General features: G+C 56.8%; 1 protein-coding gene across 5 annotated transcripts in view; it reads left to right on the forward strand.

Annotated features, from left to right (window-relative positions):
• The window catches only part of KIRREL3 (kirre like nephrin family adhesion molecule 3), a 540,762-nt gene that overhangs the window by 506,041 nt on the left and 16,620 nt on the right, over positions 1–18,101 (forward strand). For all 5 annotated transcript variants that reach the window (XM_046016829.1, XM_046016833.1, XM_046016831.1 and 2 more), the window contains exons 7-11: positions 2,021–2,171; positions 8,058–8,163; positions 13,729–13,877; positions 15,151–15,278; positions 16,285–16,411. In XM_046016829.1, coding sequence (XP_045872785.1) covers positions 2,021–2,171; positions 8,058–8,163; positions 13,729–13,877; positions 15,151–15,278; positions 16,285–16,411 — 661 coding nt within the window. The remainder of the gene's footprint in view (positions 1–2,020; positions 2,172–8,057; positions 8,164–13,728; positions 13,878–15,150; positions 15,279–16,284; positions 16,412–18,101) is intronic.

Genomic DNA, 18,101 nt, shown 5'->3' on the forward strand with positions numbered 1-18,101 from the left:
TTGACTAAGTAAATTTGAAGATCTAATTGGCTTTATTAAATGATTCATGAATCAGGCTGCATCTCATCCAGCAAGTAGAAAGGAGTTCCAAGGAGGTGCACAAAAATGGAAGGTTTTTAAAGGCAGAGATGGAGAGGAGAAAAGGAAATGATTGGCAAAGAATGCCTCCTTTCAGGCACGGTCCCCCTTAGGGAGAAAGGAAGGATGACCTCCGCTGCCGACCAGGAGGAGTTTCCAGGTTGGCTGATTAAATATCACATCCAGGGTGTGCCGGGGTCTGAAACTGCAGGAGGCTAGCTAGGTATCAGGTCTTGGTTTGCTGATGCGGGGCCCTTAACACAAGTGACTCCATTTTGACCGGCTGTCTCCTTCTTAGCAAGGCTAAGTAGCTCAGTGAACTTAAAAGTCTGCTGAATCCCTCTCACTGTTCCCACCTTTAAGTGAGACTCTTACTAACCACCGTCTGGCTCGAAGGGAGCCGTGGGGGGAGGGTCACGGCCTCAGGGGTCACGGTCCTCAAATTCCAGCCCTGCCCGGCAAGTTTCTGACCCACTTTGAACTAAGTTTTCTTTTCTATTAAACAGAGCCAGTGCTTCCTTCCTTTCAGGGTCTGGTGAGAACAGTACTGGTACTATCTTAAGGGAGGTTTTGAGGAAGTAAAATCTATTCATCTATCCTCTGGCTCCGAGCAGGTGGAATGAGACCGCGTCAGCCACCCTTCTCTGGAGGGAGTTAAGAAGCTTCCCAGGATCAAAGGTCTCTGAGTACTGAACTGAGTACTGACTGCTGCCTGACAGAGCTCCCCAGCACCTACCTTGCTGGGTCCCCAAACCGCCAGGGAGGTAGCTGAAAAGGAACACAGCACGGCCTCACGGCCCCCACTGGAAATGGAAGGCGTGGAAGGCAGGAAACCAAAAGCTTTCAGACTTGCCTTTGTTTCCTAGGGCCGCCCTCACCACGTCCCGCAACTGGTGCCTAGAACAACCGAAATGTATTGTCCCGCCTCATGGAGGTCAGAGAGTCTGAAATTAGGGTGTCGGCGGGCTGTGCTCCCTCCAGGAGAGTCCTCCCTTGTCACCTCCCCTCCTCCTGGCTCCTGGAGTCCCTTGGCTTGTGGCCACATCACTCCCGTCTCTGCCTGTCTTCATGTGACCTTCTTCCTTGTTCCTTTCTGTGTCCTCCCCTCTACTTCGAAGGACACCAGTCATTGGATTTGCCCTCCCGCGCCCCATCCAGGATGATCTTGTCTGGAGATCTTTAACTAATTACGAATTACTTAGCTGATCTCTGAAGACCCTATTTCCAAATGACATTGTGACGCTCCAAGACGACATGAATTTGGGGGGGGGGCCACTCTTCAGCCCAGTATGGGACCCTCTTACTTATCTCACCGCCAACTTGCAGTGTCAGTTTGGTGGAGCTCTGCAGTCCCTCCTGGTCTTGTCTATTTTCTCCTCTGTCACCAGGCCAGCAATGGCTTCTGTCCCGCCTCTGATTGGTCAGGGTTCTAATGAGGTCAGGAAGTGAAATGATTTGAAAGGTTGGAAGGGTTTACATAGATAAAGGAATGAAATGGTCAGTGTGCCTAGATTCTGCCTGCATCCCTGGCCCAGCCCTGCTCTTACCCCCATGCCCCAAGCTGCAGCTCTACATCACTGCCTAGGAGGAGGGGGGACAGCACCGCCCCCACTACCGGCTGCACGTGCTGCCTGCAGACCCAGAGACACCCCCCCCCCCCAGACACCAGAGGACACCTGCAGCCAGATTTCCTTTGGAGTCTACAAGTCCAGGCTTTTCCCACATGGTGGAATTGGTCTTTTGTCCCTCTGCAGCCCAGGGCGCGGCCAGGCCAGGGAGCCACCAGGAGCCCCCCAGCTGTCTGCGGACACTTGCACCCTTGGCTGTCTGGGGCCGGGGGCTTCTTCTTCTTCTTCTCCTCTGAGACTGGATCATGTCTTCCCCTACCTGCCCAGGCCAACCCAGCCGATTGACCTGAGGCCTTCTCTCCCTGTTCCCTCAGACCCTGCTGCGAGATGGCAAGCGCGAGAGCATCGTGAGCACCCTCTTCATCTCCCCGGGCGACGTGGAGAATGGGCAGAGCATCGTGTGCCGAGCCACCAACAAAGCCATCCCGGGAGGGAAGGAGACTTCGGTCACCATCGACATCCAGCGTGAGTACTGACCCAGCCCACGCAACGGGGCCAGGCCCGGGGCAGCCCCCCCCACCGCCCACCTCCAGCACTCCCTGCCTGGAACACAGGTTGGGGGGAAGAGCCAGGCCTGGACAAGCAGCTCCCCAGAGCCAGCACCACAGCCTGCGAGGTGTCTGAAGACAGGAAATGGGTCTGACAGCTCCCTGGACTGGCCCAGGTTGCATTTGTGGACACCCCAAGGGCTTGTCCTTCTTATTGTCACACGAAGTCATGACATCAGATGAGAATCTTTGGCCAATGACTTGTTCAGGCCACATTTCCAAACTGTTTCAGGTAGAACTTTCCACATTAATAAATAGAAAACAGGCCCCTAGCTCTGCTTTACCCCGGGGAGCCCACACGCTCCCTTGGCGAGCCAGGGCAGAGGGCCTGGGGACAGCAGGGGGCTCGGCCCCCCCCCCACAGCAGCCCATGCCCTACAGAGGGTACATAGACAGGGGCCCCTCTTATGGAAGGGTTCAAGGAGAGAAGAAGCAGAGTAGTCTTTCAGTCAGCCCATACTTTCCAGGGACCATTTCATCTTTACAACAACCACTGGAGTAGGTTGCCGGTGGTCCCTCTGCGGGAAGCAGGCACCCCAGGGTCAATCAGCCTGCCCAAAGCCACATAACCGTCAGATGCAGAGAGCCTGGCTTTCGCAGCCCGCGCTGTAACCCCTCTTCTACTTGCACACAGTAGGTTCTCAGCAGGTGTTGGTTCTCACAGTCAATGTCAATAGTCATGAGGCATTAAATCCCCACCAGCCTCCTATTCCAAAAGTCACCTAAACAGACTCCCAACGCTTTCCTACAATCTCCCTCAAGTGCCTGTCGGCCCCAGAGAACAACAACAACAACAAAAAGTGCCCAGAAAGGTGGTCCCACAACCTTACTCCCAGCACCGGACTAGCTTGGGTCTGAGTACCAGCACTCAGAAGTGGACTTTTCTTGCCTTAAATGCCCTCCCCCCTCCAGGGAGCATGATGCCACCATGTGCTGGGGGCTGATGTGGCAGCAGGCTGGACCTGAAGGCTGGCATTCATTTCCTCCTTACTACTTTATTCATTCTACATCAAATTCACTTAACCCCTCCCCCCCCCCCCACCAGCCCCGCTCATGTGAGGCTTCTGGGTTCTGTGCTCCACCTGGCTCTGTGGGGCTCTGGGGCTGCGTCCTGGTGTTCCCAGGGCCCCTCTTGGGAGCCAGCGAGCGGACGTCCCCAGTCTCTCTAGAACCCCGGCAGCTGCTGCCTAGATTCCAGAAGGCAACAGAAACAGTTGTAACCCTGAGACGGGCTTGCTCCACACACCCAGACCAAGCCGCTGAGTCCTTGGAGAAGCTTTATCTTTTCTTTACCATCTTCACTGGCTGGTAACCCCCACTCCCTCACACCCACCAGCTCGAGGCTTCTTTTTCTGTTCCTCATTTACCGAGAGCCAAGAACAGTGGGGCCCTTGCCAGACCTGGGACCAGGGTGATGGGAGGGAGATGCTCACTCTGACGGGCCTCCCTGCCTGGCTGTCCACACCCGCCTACTTCTTCTGAGCACCAGCTGTGGGCCCAACTCTGGACAGGAAGCAAGATGCTCTGGGGATCAAGTGGTCCAGCATCCCAAAAGGCTCCCCAACCCGTGGGCGGTGAGGGCTGAAGCTTGTCACACACTTTACTCCGGGAATGCCAGTCCCTTGTCCTTGGACCACACGATGTCCCCAGTTTCCTCTTGGCCTTAGAATGACCGCGATCAGAGCTCTCTCCAGACACAAACCCAATCGGGGAGGAATAAGGGTGGGGGACACGAGACATCCAAGCCTCCCCCTGCCAGGCTGCCGGTTGGACCCCCCACAGATCCCCAATCTGGTCAGGAAGCCCACACCAGCTATGGAATCCCACACAAAAGGAGCCAGCCGGTGGCTCCCCATGCCAACAGTCTGGGCCCCGGCAGGGAAGGGAGACCCAGCAGCAGCCAAGCTCCCCTCCAGGCCATTATCCATCACACTGGGAGAAGCCCTCATGTCACCAAGAACCCCACCATCCTAACCACACCCCACCAGCTATTCAAAGGCACTCCCCTAATTTGCTCGCTCTAGGGGGATGATCCATTCACCAGGCACACGGCTGAGAGTCTCCATCAGAGGAGGACACTGGTCTGGCCCAGTCTCCGCGTGCTGGCTGGCTCTCTTTCCAAGGACGCCTCTGCCACACAAGGCGGGAGGTACCAGGCATGAGATCCCAGAGAAGCTGCAGCCCCGGGGCCCCGATTCCTAGGTCAGCCCTATCAGAGGCTGGACAGGGAAGTCGTCAAGGCCACAGCATTCCTCCTGCTTGAAATCCCGGCTCTGCCACTTACTGAATGATGCTGGCCTGGTTCTTTAACCGCTGTGCCTCAGTTCTCCCATCTGTGCAAATGACAACGGCCGTCATACAATGGCTGTGAGGATTCAATGAAATCGCTTTGGGATGCTTCCGGCATGGTGCCCGGTGCAGGCTCAGCTCGCTACACCTGTCCGCTGTCCCTCCCACGCACAGCTCCCCTCTCAGCCGAACAGGGGAGAGGTGTCCCGCCCCTTCCCCCCCTCCTGAAGGTGTTCCCCTCTGCCTGCCTAGCAAAAGCACACGTTCTCTCTACCACCTTCCCTCTGCCTCCTTCCTCCTCCATTACCCACTTGATCATTCAGTAAGCGTCCCACTGTTTACTGTGGACACCACGGGCCGGATCAGAGCTGCCTTTGCAAACCTGCTCATTTTCTCAGTCAACCAAGAAGCATCCAAACTCAGCAAAAGCACATTTGTTGTTTGTTTCCCTTGGTCTTTATATGTTACCCAACGGAAGACAAAGCCCCCAGATTGAGTAATGGGAGAGAAAGCTGAACACCCCAAAGTCCCACTACATCTGGACGCTGCATCCAGCTGCCAAGTCGCAAATGAATGTGCCATAAAATCACTGAGTCATGGAGTTTCTCCCTTTCCCGCCCCCCCCCTCGCTGTACTGCTTCCCAGAACACACACACGCGCGCACACACACGCACACGCAGGTTGCTGATGGAAACACTAACAGACTCTCAGCTCTAACATCTGTTCAATATGATCTCAGTTCCACCGGCGACATCAAAGCCGCCCTCCTACAAGCGATGCAGCCGACATCACAAGTGGGATTAAAATCATGTCTAATAGTTGGATATGACATAAACTATTTATACCTCTGGAGCCTGGCAGGCTCCTGAAAATTCATATCCGGTGCATCCAGAGCAGAGGGGTGGACAGAGGGACACAGGGACCTCAGGGTTCGGGGGGGGGAGGTGCAGATGAGACTGGCAGGTGCACCAGCCTCCTAGGGACCCGTTCTCTTGGGGCCCTTCAAGAAAGCTGGGCACTAAGGATTTGGCCCAGGTAAAGAAGCTGCCAGAGAGAGGCATGCACGGGATAAAGTCAGAAGGGCGGGTGGCAGGAAGGGACACTAACAGGTGTATATTCCATCGCCCTGCTCCCCAAGACTCCTCGCTCTATAAGGGACACCCAGGTGGGAAGGGTCCTCCTGGAGCTACCCCCCCCCCAAGTTCTGTGCCAGGTAGATTCTACGTTCTGTCCAACTGGTGCCATGACTTCCTCCAACAAGAGTTGGATTGAGGGACTCTGTTCTGCCTCTCAGTACTGAATTTCACAATGCGAGGCCGTGAGCCAGCCATGCGTTTGACTCTAGATGGCCATCACCAAATTCCTCTGTCTTAGGAGAAGTTTCTCCAACACGCAGCGAAATGCACACCCCTCTGTGGGTCTCCACGTCTCTAGGGTTGGGGCCCTCGGAGCCAGAGGGGGCCCTTGGATGCCCAGTTGAGGCAGTTGACCTTGCAGAGAAAGAGAGCAGGGACTGCTGATGGTACCTGCCCTGGAAGCTGAGGGCCCTCAGCTTGGGGTTGGGGGGGTGGGTGGCAGCCAATGGGCAGCAGCTGGGAGAAGCTACCGGGTTCCGGGGATCTTAGCTCTCCACGGGGTGGGAGGAGAGCTCTCACGGCTGGTCCTCCCCACATGCCTCCCTCCTAGAATTACGCTTTAAAAACAAAGATTGAGATCCTTGAAATCCCTGTCACCTCCCTTGTAATTCTCCATGAAATTCTCCACGGCTGCTGTAACAGGAGCTCCCAGGACCGTGGTCCGCATCCGAATCTCATGCAAGGAGATCAGGGTCCCCAGAATAGTCCGCCACCCTGCTCAGAAACCAGAGGTCTCTCCCCCATGTCTTTCAAGCTCTCTGCAGATACAGGTGCAACCTTGTGGGCCACCTCCCTGGCCCCCACCGCTGGACCCGGGCACTGTGCAAGGAGGCAAGACCCAGCTTGAGCACCAGCAGGACAAAGAGGGCCTGAGTGGTCCAGGGATCCCAACGCCGGGGTGGGCTGGCCTCAGTTCATAGCTGGGGGCCTGTGAGTAAGACTCTAGGGTCTCGGAAGTCCACCTGTGATTTCAAACAGACACTCAGGCCGGAGCAGCTGGAGTCCTGCTCCCCTCGTGGGGCCCTTTGCAGGTGCCCAAGAGGGGTCAGCATGTTTCTCCGTGGTCTCTGAGAAAATGGCTTCTGCTGCTGCTGAAAATGGGCTAGACAGAACCCCTAGGAAGTCCACGTACCCTCCCACAGTTTGCCGTGGTCTCGGGTGAGGACTGGCCCGAAGATGTGTTCCGGGACCCTGCCCGAGTGGCAGGGACCATGCTGCCTCCTCGCTCAGCTCAGGCTTATACCCCAGCCGGCCCCATACACCGTAATGAGGACAAAGAACAGGTGCTAGTCTTGTTTCCACCTTCCTATCTCTCTGCATCTCTCTCCTGCCTCTGTTCTCTAGTCCTCGATACTGGGTGGTCTCTCTCCCCAGTGCCCTGTCTCAGGTTCTGTCTCTGTCTGCTTGGTTTCCTCTAGTCTTTTCGCTTTTAGTCTGAAATCTCTCTCTGATTCTATGTTTCTGTGTATATGTCCATCTCTCTGCGTGTCTCTCTCCAGCTCCCTGCTCCCTGCTTCTCTCTTTTTCTTATTCCTCTGCATTTCTCAATCTCTGTCTCTGTCCGTGTCTCTCTCCCTGTCTCTCTTCTATAAAGGTGTCGTCTGCCTGCCTCCCTCCCTTCTGTCTCTATGTCTGTTTCCAGTTCCCCTCTCCTTCTCCTCCACCTCTCCCTCCTCTCTTCCCTCTCCCTCTCCTTTCCCTCCCACTGGCCTCTCTCCCTCCCTCCCTCTCTTCCTGTCTCCTCCACCTCCCACCGTTTTGCACTTCAGAGCCTGCCTTCTCATCATGTTGCAGGAGAAAGACTTGCCCAGCCTTGGGAGCTGAGGGCTGGGTGACACCAGTCGGGGCCCAGCAGAGAAGATCAGGCTGATGAAAGGGTGTAAATGCCACTTTCAAGTTAACAGACGCACCAGAACCTTTACACAGATATGAAACAGACATTTCAAAGACGTAAAAAAATATGTATTTAAATGGGGCTTAGTGTCCACGCTCCCCCTTGTGCCCTCTGCACCCTCTTTTGCCATCTCTCTTGTCTGAAGTGTTTTGTTCTCTCTAAAGGCTGGAAGATGGGCAGCATGTGTCTGGGGACCCAGGAAGCCATGCCTCCTGGTTGGCTGTTCATTTAAACACCAGGCCTTGAATCCACATGGGGATCCCTGACCCCCCACCAGGGCAGCTGAAGCAGGCACCCCCAGGGAGTAAGGAAGCCCCCTGCTGAGACCCCCAACTTTTGGAAGATGACCAGGGTGGTGGCTGCTCTCAGGGCCCCTCCTGGTAGAATCTCTGGCTTTTACCTTCCATGTCACCCAGGGGATCTCCTTGCCCCAAAACCATGGGCACAGCACCCCAGTTTGCAAAGGAATCTCTTCTCTCTGCAGACCCCCCACTCGTCAACCTGTCAGTGGAACCACAGCCGGTGCTGGAGGACAACGTTGTCACGTTCCACTGCTCGGCAAAGGCCAACCCGGCTGTCACCCAGTACAGGTAAGAATCCTGCTGATTCTTACAGGGCACAGCCTGGTCCCTGCACCCCTCCACACCCGTGCCCATCACACAGGCTGTCATTGGTGGCCTTGGGTGCACAGCGCACAGGCTGGGTCACTGGGAGGAGCCCAGGATCCTTCTCCCTTCCCCACACACCCATCTACCCATCCCTAGCCAGGTAGAAGTTCCCTTTCCTTCATGTACATGCAAACACTCCTTCCACCGGAAGGAGTGGGCATAACCCCTTCTGTGTGGAGAGCTCAGTTATCCCTTCTTTCTGAAAAAAGGCAGAGAGGCTCTGGGTGGGGAAAAAAGGTAAAGCAACCAGGAGACACACTAAGATCAGAACCTAGACCCGAGCCATGGGCTCACCAAACTGCTCACCTGTGCAGGGTAAGATTTCGGAGACAGAGGGCCCTGTCCAGCAGGCACCTCGGATCATGTCCATCCACGGCCCCCATGCATCCCTGCTCACAACACCGACAAAAGCACCACCGTGTTTTACACGCTTGTCTTTCCCTGTTGACGGAGCTCCTTGAAGGCAAGAACTGCAATTTAGCAACTTAGGGCCCGCAGAATGGGGCAGAGCATGGGACGGGCCGCGGGGACCTTACAACGCAGGCTGGCTCCCCGGGGTACCTCCCTGCCTGGGCACCCCTGCAGGATGGGATTTCAAGAGACGCAGTGCCCTCGGAGATGCTCAAGGGCAGACAAGGACACTCACCTCCTTTAGATGCCCTGGGGAACTCGCCATGGCCCTAACTTGGAGCCGTCCTTCCCCGCCAGCCCAGACTTGATGGTGGAGCCCAGAGCGTCATCTCCGCCACTGAGATGGGTTATTAAGCTGCAGCGGCCGGTGCCAGGGATGCTAATGGCCCCAGACCAGATCATCAACTGGCCAGTGGGAGTGGAGGACAGGGACGACAAGAGGCAGCGCAGCCCAGAGGGCTCAGTGAGAGGAAATGGGCCAAAGAGACAGCCAGAGAGAGATTCGGGTTGGACGCAAGGAGGAGCTCCCCGCAGTGCAGATAATTGAACGACACCAGGACACTGGAACCAAAACCCAGGAAAGACGTGGAGTCTTTCTCCTTGAGGACATTTTAAAATAGGATGCAAAGCCATCTGTCGTGTCCCGTGTGACCATTCTCTGGGCCCAAAGCAGGGCAAAGTGCTTTGCAGACACATGGCCCTGGGGCCCTGCGGGTCCGGGGGGCGGGTGTGGTTTGGCTGGGATCTGGCATCTGTCTGGAAGTGACTGAGATGCAGAACAGACACCCTGAGAGAGGCCCTTTCTCCGGGCTTTCTCAGGGCACCTGCGGTGACCAGGTCGGCCCCTCTGCTGTCGCTCGTGCAGTCTGCTTACAGTCCCTAAACGCTAGGTCTCACTTGCCCAGAGACCTCACATGCCTGTCTCCCTGGGCAGCCCTGGACTCCCACAGGCGTCCTCGCAGCTGTCCCAGGAATGCCTGTGGGACCCCAGAGACCAGAATGTACAACTTCCATGGCTCTTTATTGCCAGGCTCCGGGTCGTCTGAGGACCCAGTTATGGGAGGGCTGGGCAGCGGGCAGGGCCATGACCAGGGACCCAGCACTGTCCCCCACCCCTCCCCTGCCTTCTGACCAGGACAACGTGAGCCAACACCCCAGCAGCCAGGCTGCCCATCTGCCTCTTAGAGTCACCCCCCTCTAGAAGCAGAGCAGCAGTGATAAATGATGAAGTTCCTATCTCCTTCTGGAGGGATCACCATAAAGAAATGTGACAGTAGGGGCACCTGGGTGGCTCAGGTCATTATCCTGGAGTCCTGGGATTGAGCCCCACATCAGGATCCCTGCTCAACGGGGAGTCTGCTTCTCCCTCTCCCTCTCCCCCTCCCACCGGCTCATGATCACTCCTTAGCTCTCTCTTTCTCTCAAATAAATAAATGAAATCTTAAAAAAAAAAAAAAAGAAAAGAAAAGAAATGTGACAATACATTTAAGAACTAATGAATCTAGGTGAAGGGCCTATTCTTGCCATGTTTCTCTCATTTCAAAGTGGGGTTTTGTATGTTTTTTTTTTTTTAACTAAAAGTTAATAGGGGCACCTGGGTGGCTCAATGGGTTAAGCCTCTGCCTTCAGCTCAGGTCATGATCCCAGGGTCCTGGGATCGAGCCCCGCGTTGGGCTTTCTGCTCAGCGGGAGCCTGCTTCCCTTCCTCTCTCTCTCTGCCTGCCTCTCTGCCTACTTGTGATCTCTGTCTGTCAAATAAATAAATAAAATCTTTGAAAAAAAATAAAAATAAACTAAAAAGTTAATAAATAAACAAGCATAGAGCTTGCAGGTTTCCCTCTGCCTTCACCCTACCCTGTAGGCTCCCAGGATCCCGGGTCAGCCCCTGGTTACAGAGGGGCCGCCGTGGGTGTCCTAAGGGGCAGGCCTTCCCGCACAGGCTCACTCTTGGGACGTGTCACCTGCCCTCACGGCCCTCTGATTAGCAAAAGGGCCTGAACACACGTCAGTGTGGACCACATTCCCTTCAGGACCCCAGAGACTTTTGGGGGAAGCCCTTCGGGCCACCAGGACAATTTGGGAGAGCGGAGAGAGAGGAGGGGCCCCTGTGCCTACCCACACCGGCCCAGCCCCTCGAGGGAGCGCTCAGCCTGCAGGCAGATGGTGGTTCTGGACGCCGTGTTGGCCTCCGAGAAGAAAAGCCTTAAACAAATCTCCTCACATAAGTACATTGATTTTTCCCAACTGACTTTGACAAGATTGCAGGGATCTGTGTTTCTTTACTTGCACGTTCATCCTGATTGCTTCTTCCCGTGCTGCTCCAAGGCTGTGATCTCAGAAACCAGAGCTATGCCTCCTCCATCCCAGCACCTGGGAAGGGGACAGACATGGGTGGGTGTGGGAGCAGGGGCGACAGACTCGGCTGTCAGTACAGCTGCCCCCCAGACCCCGGAGCCGGAGGCGGGCAGACGGGGTCCTGGCACACCAGGAAACGCGTCTCCCCACCTGCTTCTCTGTACTGTCCTCTGAGGCTCTCCGGAAGCCCCCACGTCCCCCTGCGGGTCCCAGGGCAGGGACCACCACCCAGTGTGAAACTCGGGACTATTTAAGGACAGCCTGTCAGCTGTGACAACCAGGCCTCCTGATCCTGTGATGTAAATAATTAATCCTTTTACGTTTGTTTGCTGGGGTCAAATTAGACATTGATTGGGAAAAGCTTAATCTGACTCCTTTTCAGAGGGGCTGGGAGTGGTGAGGCAGGAGCGAGAGTTGAGGCGGGGGCAGGGGAGGGGGTGGGTCCAGCTGGAAGGAGGAGGAGGTGAAAGGTTAGCCAAAGAAGGAGGAGGAGAGGGAAGGACTGAGAGACCTGGTCTTGCTCTCAGGTCACCCTGGACCCTGTGGCCAGCTGCTGAAAGGGGTGGTTTGAGCTTCTGGAAGGGATCCCTAGGGAGGGTTTTATTGGTGTGGGAGAGGAACATAAAGACAGGGAGGAAAAAGACAGACTGAGCAGGACTCGGGGATTCAGTACTTCAGGGACTCGGGATGCCCCCAAAAAACCTTGGTTTGGGTTACTAGAGGGCCCAGCCCCCGCAAGCGGCTCCTCCCTGTGACCCAAGGGAGAGGAGAGGAAAAGAGAGGAGAGGCTAGGAATTCCTCCTGTTCGGTCTCTAAGGAAGGGACAGGCCCCGGGCGGGGTGGGGGGTGGGGGGGGGCTAAGGGCAGCTGCTGCACAGGGGCCCAGGCTGGGACAGCACAGCCCTGCTTGTCCTCCAACTGTCCGGATGGGCTCCAGGCCTGTGGGATCCCCAGCACTTCTGAGCTCCTCGGGGCTGAAAAGGTGGAACTCATACCCCCCCCCCCCCAGTGATTTTCACCTTGAAGGACCCCATCTTCTCCAAGAACTCCTCCAACGACAGATGAGGACAACCCATCAGAACCAGCCCTCCTGGACCCTACCCTCCCTACCCCGAGCCAGGAGCAGTCCTGGGAGAGCAGGAGGGGCTCACCCTGCCTTCTGTAGCCCCCCTCAGCCTCCCACCGCCTGCCCCCACGCTTCATCCAGCGGGGCGGAGGGAGCAGAGGTTGGACGCAGGTCCCCAACCGTGTCTGGGACTGAATTCTCTGCCTCAGGCAGGGGTTGTGCCTGACTGTTAAGTCTGGTCATTAAATTAAAGTTAGAAATTGAAATGATTCATGAATAACTCATAATGGTTTGTTGGGAAGCTCCTTAAGCTCTCAGGGAGCTCTGGTTTGCTCTGTTGTTAAACTATAATTGTTATTATTAATCATGTTCTTAATAATTATGTGATATTAACTCACGATCGTAACCACACTATGCCAGCCTGGGCACTCCACGTGATGCCAAGACACGGCCATCTCTCAGGGCGGGCTGGGAGGGAAGGCAGGAGACGGTCCTCTGAGGCACGAGCGCTGGCTCCAGGACAGAAAGAAATGGGAGGTGAAGGCAGGGGCCGCAGAGAAGCTGTAGTTACAGGGATTTGTGGTCATGGGGTAATAATAAGATAAGCACCCAAAACAGGCTTGAAGAGGAGGAGCCCGGTTGGAAGTTCCGTGATTTCAAAAGCAAGTGTTGTCCACAATGGGGTTAAGCCAGGGGAAGCTACGAACTCTCTCCCCCGGGATCTGTAAGGAAAGGTCCCAGCCTCACACGGGCGTGCTCACACACACACATGTACGCACACATGTGTGCCCCTGGGAGCTCCTAGCACGGCCTTGCTGATAGCAAGGACCCAACAAGCACGGGTCCACGGCAGTGATCACCGTCCCAGGGCCAGGACCAAAGCATCCCCAGGGCTTTTCCATCTCTTGCCTCCAGTGGTACTGATGCACGGCTGAAAGAGGTCAGCACAGCCCTCTTCCCGCCCTCTGACCAGACCAGGACGGATGGCACGGAAGCCTATGAGGAGTGGAAGCCAGGGTGGGAAGCTAGAAGCTGGGCAGGAAAAAGAGCCAGAGCCATCCCTGGGAGGGAAGAGGAGGCACTGGGAAGGGACTCACCCTGGGGACAGGAGTCAGGACAGGAGAGCTCTGAGAGCTGGAGGAGGACCCTTGGGACCCCTGGCTAACACCCGTCGCACAGCTGTCCACCTTGTCTGGAAATCGAGTCCGTCTGTGTGTAGGCACGCACGTACTCATGCTGCTAGTCAGGACCTCCTTCTTTCCAGCAGGGATCCCAACGGACAGGGACTGACGGTGGCTTATTCCTGTCCTAGCCAGTCAGATGGGTCAAGCTACTGATTAGCCCACTCCCCCGTCTCCAGAATAACATGCTTGTCACCCGCAGACCAAAGACCCCCACCCCAAACACGACTCTTCCCCCAGCCCCGGAAGTTGCCCCTCTGCAGAGATTCCTGCCCGCCCTCTTCCCCGCCCCTGCACTGAGGCAGGGGTGGGAGGGCGTGAGGGGGTGCGGCGGGGGGTTAGCCCTGTGCCACCCCCATGCCAAGTCCCGCTTTCCAGCTCCTGGAGAGACACCCCCCCCCCCCCCCCCCCCCGGGTGGGAGGAACACCCTTGCCATTGGAGGTCCGCAGCGGCTCCCGGGGCCTGTGTTGCAGGTGGGCCAAGCGGGGCCAGATCATTAAGGAAGCATCTGGAGAAGTATATCGGACTGCCGTGGACTACACGTACTTCTCGGAGCCTGTCTCCTGCGAGGTGACCAACGCCCTGGGTAGCACCAACATCAGCCGCACAGTGGACGTCTACTGTGAGTGCAGCCGCGGGGCGGGGCGGGGCGGGGCGGGGCATCCCCAGGCGGGCCGCCCCCCAGGGGTGTCTCTGCGCGGGGCGCAAGCTCCCAGCGCCATGCACTTTAAGCAAAGCTTCTTGGTGGGTTGTTTCCGGCTTCCCTCGACCCTCGACCCTCCTAGTAACCCAGGGAGGCAGGGGTTATTATTCCCATTCTTCAGATGTAGGGACGAGGGCCCAAGGTCACTGGGCAAGTAAGTGGCAGAAGGAGAACCAAGCCAGGCTCCAGAGAATCCCTTGCGGACAGCAGGCCCCACCGCCTCCCGATGGGGACCCGGGTACACCTGCCTTCTGGCGCCTGGTGGAGAGCCCTGGGGAGCCAGCCCGGCATTGACCCATGGGCTGGACGATTTCACGGCGATAAGCATGAGCTCCTCTACTGGATTTACAGTTTGTAAAGCACTTTTACAAACGTTCTTATATCTGACCCCTCCCTTTACCCCCAGGAGCCCTTATTCCCTTTTCAAGGGACTAGTCCGGGTCTCCGGACCCTGGTTTTCACAGTCTTCGGCTCCTGGAAAGCAGCCAAGCAGTTCTCTGCGCACCATCCCGTCACCGCGCCTGCAATTCCACCACTGCACCCACTCTGGGGACCAAGGTTTGGTCCCCAGGAGGCTCTGGTGCCATGTGTGCAGGGGGAGGTGGAGAGAGCTTCCGCTAATGCTCACCGACACTTAGCAGGGGCCTGGGATCAGGCCCAGCTACTTCACAGGGGTTGGAGAAAGGCTGAAAAGGGCTAGAATGGAGCATGACCTGCGGGCTCCAAAGGTGTGGAGAACACGGGGAGAGGCATGGCTTCCTCCAGGCCTTGTCTCAGAGCCCCTGGGAGAACCCTAGACGGGCTCCAGGAGCTGGGCTCCGGGCGCACAGGGTAATGGGAATCCAGATCCCCAAACTGAAGCTCAGAGGAGGTAGGCAAGGACTAAAGGCAGACATAGAAAGACGCCACCACCCAGGATTTCTGGAGCAGGAGGGAGTCCCTTCTGCCTGAGGGCTGGGGTGGGAGCTTTCTGGAAGCAGGACAAAGGACAGGAGATGGGGGCAAATCCCAGCAGAAATGGGGCCAGAGCACTCTTTCCTAGGGCTGCTGCTGCCAGCGGGCGGACCTGCGGAAGGCCAGGCTGGGGAACTGGGGGTCTCTCTTCCTTACTTCCCGGACTCTCTCTCTCAGACCCCTCTCTCAGAGCTCCCAGCCCGCCAAGAGCCCTGTCTCCCCCTTCCTCCCTTCACAGTTGGGCCCAGGATGACCACAGAGCCCCAATCCCTGCTCGTGGATCTGGGCTCCGATGCTGTCTTCAGCTGTGCCTGGACGGGCAACCCCTCCCTGACCATCGTCTGGATGAAGCGGGGCTCAGGCGTGGTAAGTCCTCAGCTCAGACCCCGCAGGGGCCTCGGACCACCGGAACTGCCTCGTGGGGCACCCCCCTCACTCTTCGGCTGGAGACACTAACCTCCAGTGTAAGCTGAAGAGAGAAGGAACCCAGAAAGAAGAGAGGGAACCCCAGATGCCCACAGGCACCCCCTCAGGACTAAACACACACAACCATTACAGTTTCGCCCCACCATATACCTTAGAGGAGAAGCAGGTAGTCACAGATGTGGTGGGAGTAAAAAGTCTCTAGAAAGTCTTTTCCATTTTCCCCAGATGGTTATCCTTCAGCTTTTGAGCTAGGTTTCATGGTCTTCCTGTGTTCCTCTTTTTAAATAAATGTGTTTTTTAGGGTGTATAAGTTTATCACACACCCCTCCCTTCAGGAGGACCAGCGAGAGCTTTGGGAGGGAAGTCAGGGGAGAGGCGGACAGAAACTGATCTCCGTGTGGCCTGCTATGGGCCAGACACTGCTCTGCCCTGTAAGCAGGGCTGCCTTGTCTTAGAAATAAAGAAAGAACATTGGAGCAGATAAGTAACTGCCCCAGGCCACGCAGGTCATCATGGCCCAAGCCAGGATTCGAACTCAGAGCCAACTAAGGCCAAAGTCGTTGGATCACCCCCAAACTCTATCCCAAAAGGATACTGAAAATGACTCCAAAAAGACAGGTCCAGGCACCCACAAACAAGATCGGTGGGGGCAGCCTGGTGCAGGTTGGTGGGTAGCCCTGTCTGCGAGACAAATCCTTTGGGCCCCAGCCAGGGGCGTACCCTCCCCTCTTCCCTTATTCCCGGCCCTTAGGGCTGCGAGCTGGTGTGTGGCTGTGACTCTCCCCTGGCCAGTTCACGGGACACACAGCCTCCTACCCCACCCCCGCACCTTCCTGCCACGCTGAAGACTGGGTCACTTGCAGCAGGTACGCCTTGCAGCCCTTCTGGCTCTGGGAGACAGAGCCCGGCTCTGCTCTCTGTGTCTGACCCTCCACAATTCTCCCAGGTGCTGAGCAATGAAAAGACCCTGACCCTCAAAACCGTCCGCCAGGAGGATGCTGGGAAGTACGTGTGCCGAGCCGTGGTGCCCCGGGTGGGGGCCGGGGAGCGAGAGGTGACCCTGACGGTCAATGGTAAGACCCCCCGACTCATGCTAAGTGGGGTGAGAGGGAGCAGGAGGGGCCCAAGGCATCTTGGTCCCAGGCACTGCCTCAGAGGGAATGTCGCTGGTTCTGGATCCATAGCACTTCTGCCCACCTCTTCAAGACCATGTCAAAGCCCAGCCCTGAAGTGAGGAAGGACCTGGCTAGTTGGGTCCCCTTCCTCCTTCTTTGGTGCTTGGAAGTGCTTAAAAGTGGTCGCTGATTAATTTTATCCTGGCCAAGAGGAAGGCATCTGAAAACCACTCTGCAGCCAACTCAGATAACGCATGCACACTCTGACCTTGACCTAGGCCCCGGAGGGAATTTAAGGGAGCAGCTCTGCGAGTCCGAGTTGGTCCCTTCCCATTGTGTGACCGCTGCTCAGTCAGAGAGACCTGTCACAATTTCCACAAGACTAAGCATTCAGGGGGTCCTCCTGAGGGCAGACTCTTATCACACACCATAAAACCATTACAGCAGGAGAGGGTTTCTGATGGCCCCAGAACACAGATGACTGCTAGATGACACGTTTAGGGGACAGAGTGTCAGACTGGCCTGGATGATGACCTGTAGAAGGTCCCAGAGAAGCTGGGTCTGACCCGGGAAGGCTGCGGCACCACAATGGAAATCCGGCGTCGCGTCCGTGGTACGGGCTCGGGCTGGGGTGGGCAACCAAAGCTGCGGGTTGGAAGGAGCGAGAAAAGCTAATGCCAAGCCCCTCCGCAATTTCCAAACTTCCTCCCTCCACTGGGTTTTTGGATTCCCTTTGTGAGCCCCCTGGCCCCAGAGAGTCTGCCCGGAGACTCTGAGCCGCAGCGGGACCGGAGCACCAGACCCACCTTTGCAGGACCCCTGGATCCTGGCCCCAGATTGAGGTGCTAGGGAGGGGCTGAGCCATGTTCTAGAAATCAGCCCTCCTGGCTTCATCTCCGCCCAAGAAGCTGTCCACAGGCAGCCTCGTCCATTCTCCTCCTTTGCTAGAAAACTAAAACCAGCTTGGTTCTTCCTCAGCCATCCCCCTCCGGGTGCCCCATTAAACAGCACCCCCCCCCACTGCTCTCTCTGCTTCCTTTCCCTCTCCTTCTCCCCCAGAGTCCTGGCAACCCCAGAGGAAGGGCGAATCTACTCAGAGCCCGGGGGCACTCACAGGCCACCTGTCCTGGGCAGAACCCTGACTCAGGAGTCTTCCTGCCTCCCCCGTGTCCCCAGGATGCCACCAATAAATTGGCACTGCAGGGCTAAAAATAACAGCATCCGATCGCGCCTCCGTATATCCATGGCAACGCAGGCTGCAGCCTTTTCCTGCTGCTCTGGTGTCTGACACTGGGCTCAGGCACCAGGACCCGTGAAAGCTGTGGCCTCCCCTGACGCCCACTCTGGGTGCTGGCCCATGACTGTGCCCAACTCCCATCTGCTGGCCCCAGGACCAGACCAGCGGGCTGGGGACCCTCCAGGGTCCCCAGGCCTGAAGCTTTTAAAGGAACATCCCCATTTCTGGGGAAAACAAGACGGACGAAGGAGGGACTGACATTTCATTGTCACTTTAGATGTTCCGGCATTTCCCAGCAAGGATTCAAAGTGGTTTCTTGAGGAGGTTATACACGCATGCCTCAGGGAGGACATTTCTTGGAAGGGACACCCCAGCCTGGCCCTAGAGGCTATGCAGGGTTTGATCTGCACC

This window comes from Meles meles, chromosome 8 (assembly GCF_922984935.1).
Source record: "Meles meles chromosome 8, mMelMel3.1 paternal haplotype, whole genome shotgun sequence".
In the NCBI taxonomy this organism is placed as follows: domain Eukaryota; kingdom Metazoa; phylum Chordata; class Mammalia; order Carnivora; family Mustelidae; genus Meles; species Meles meles.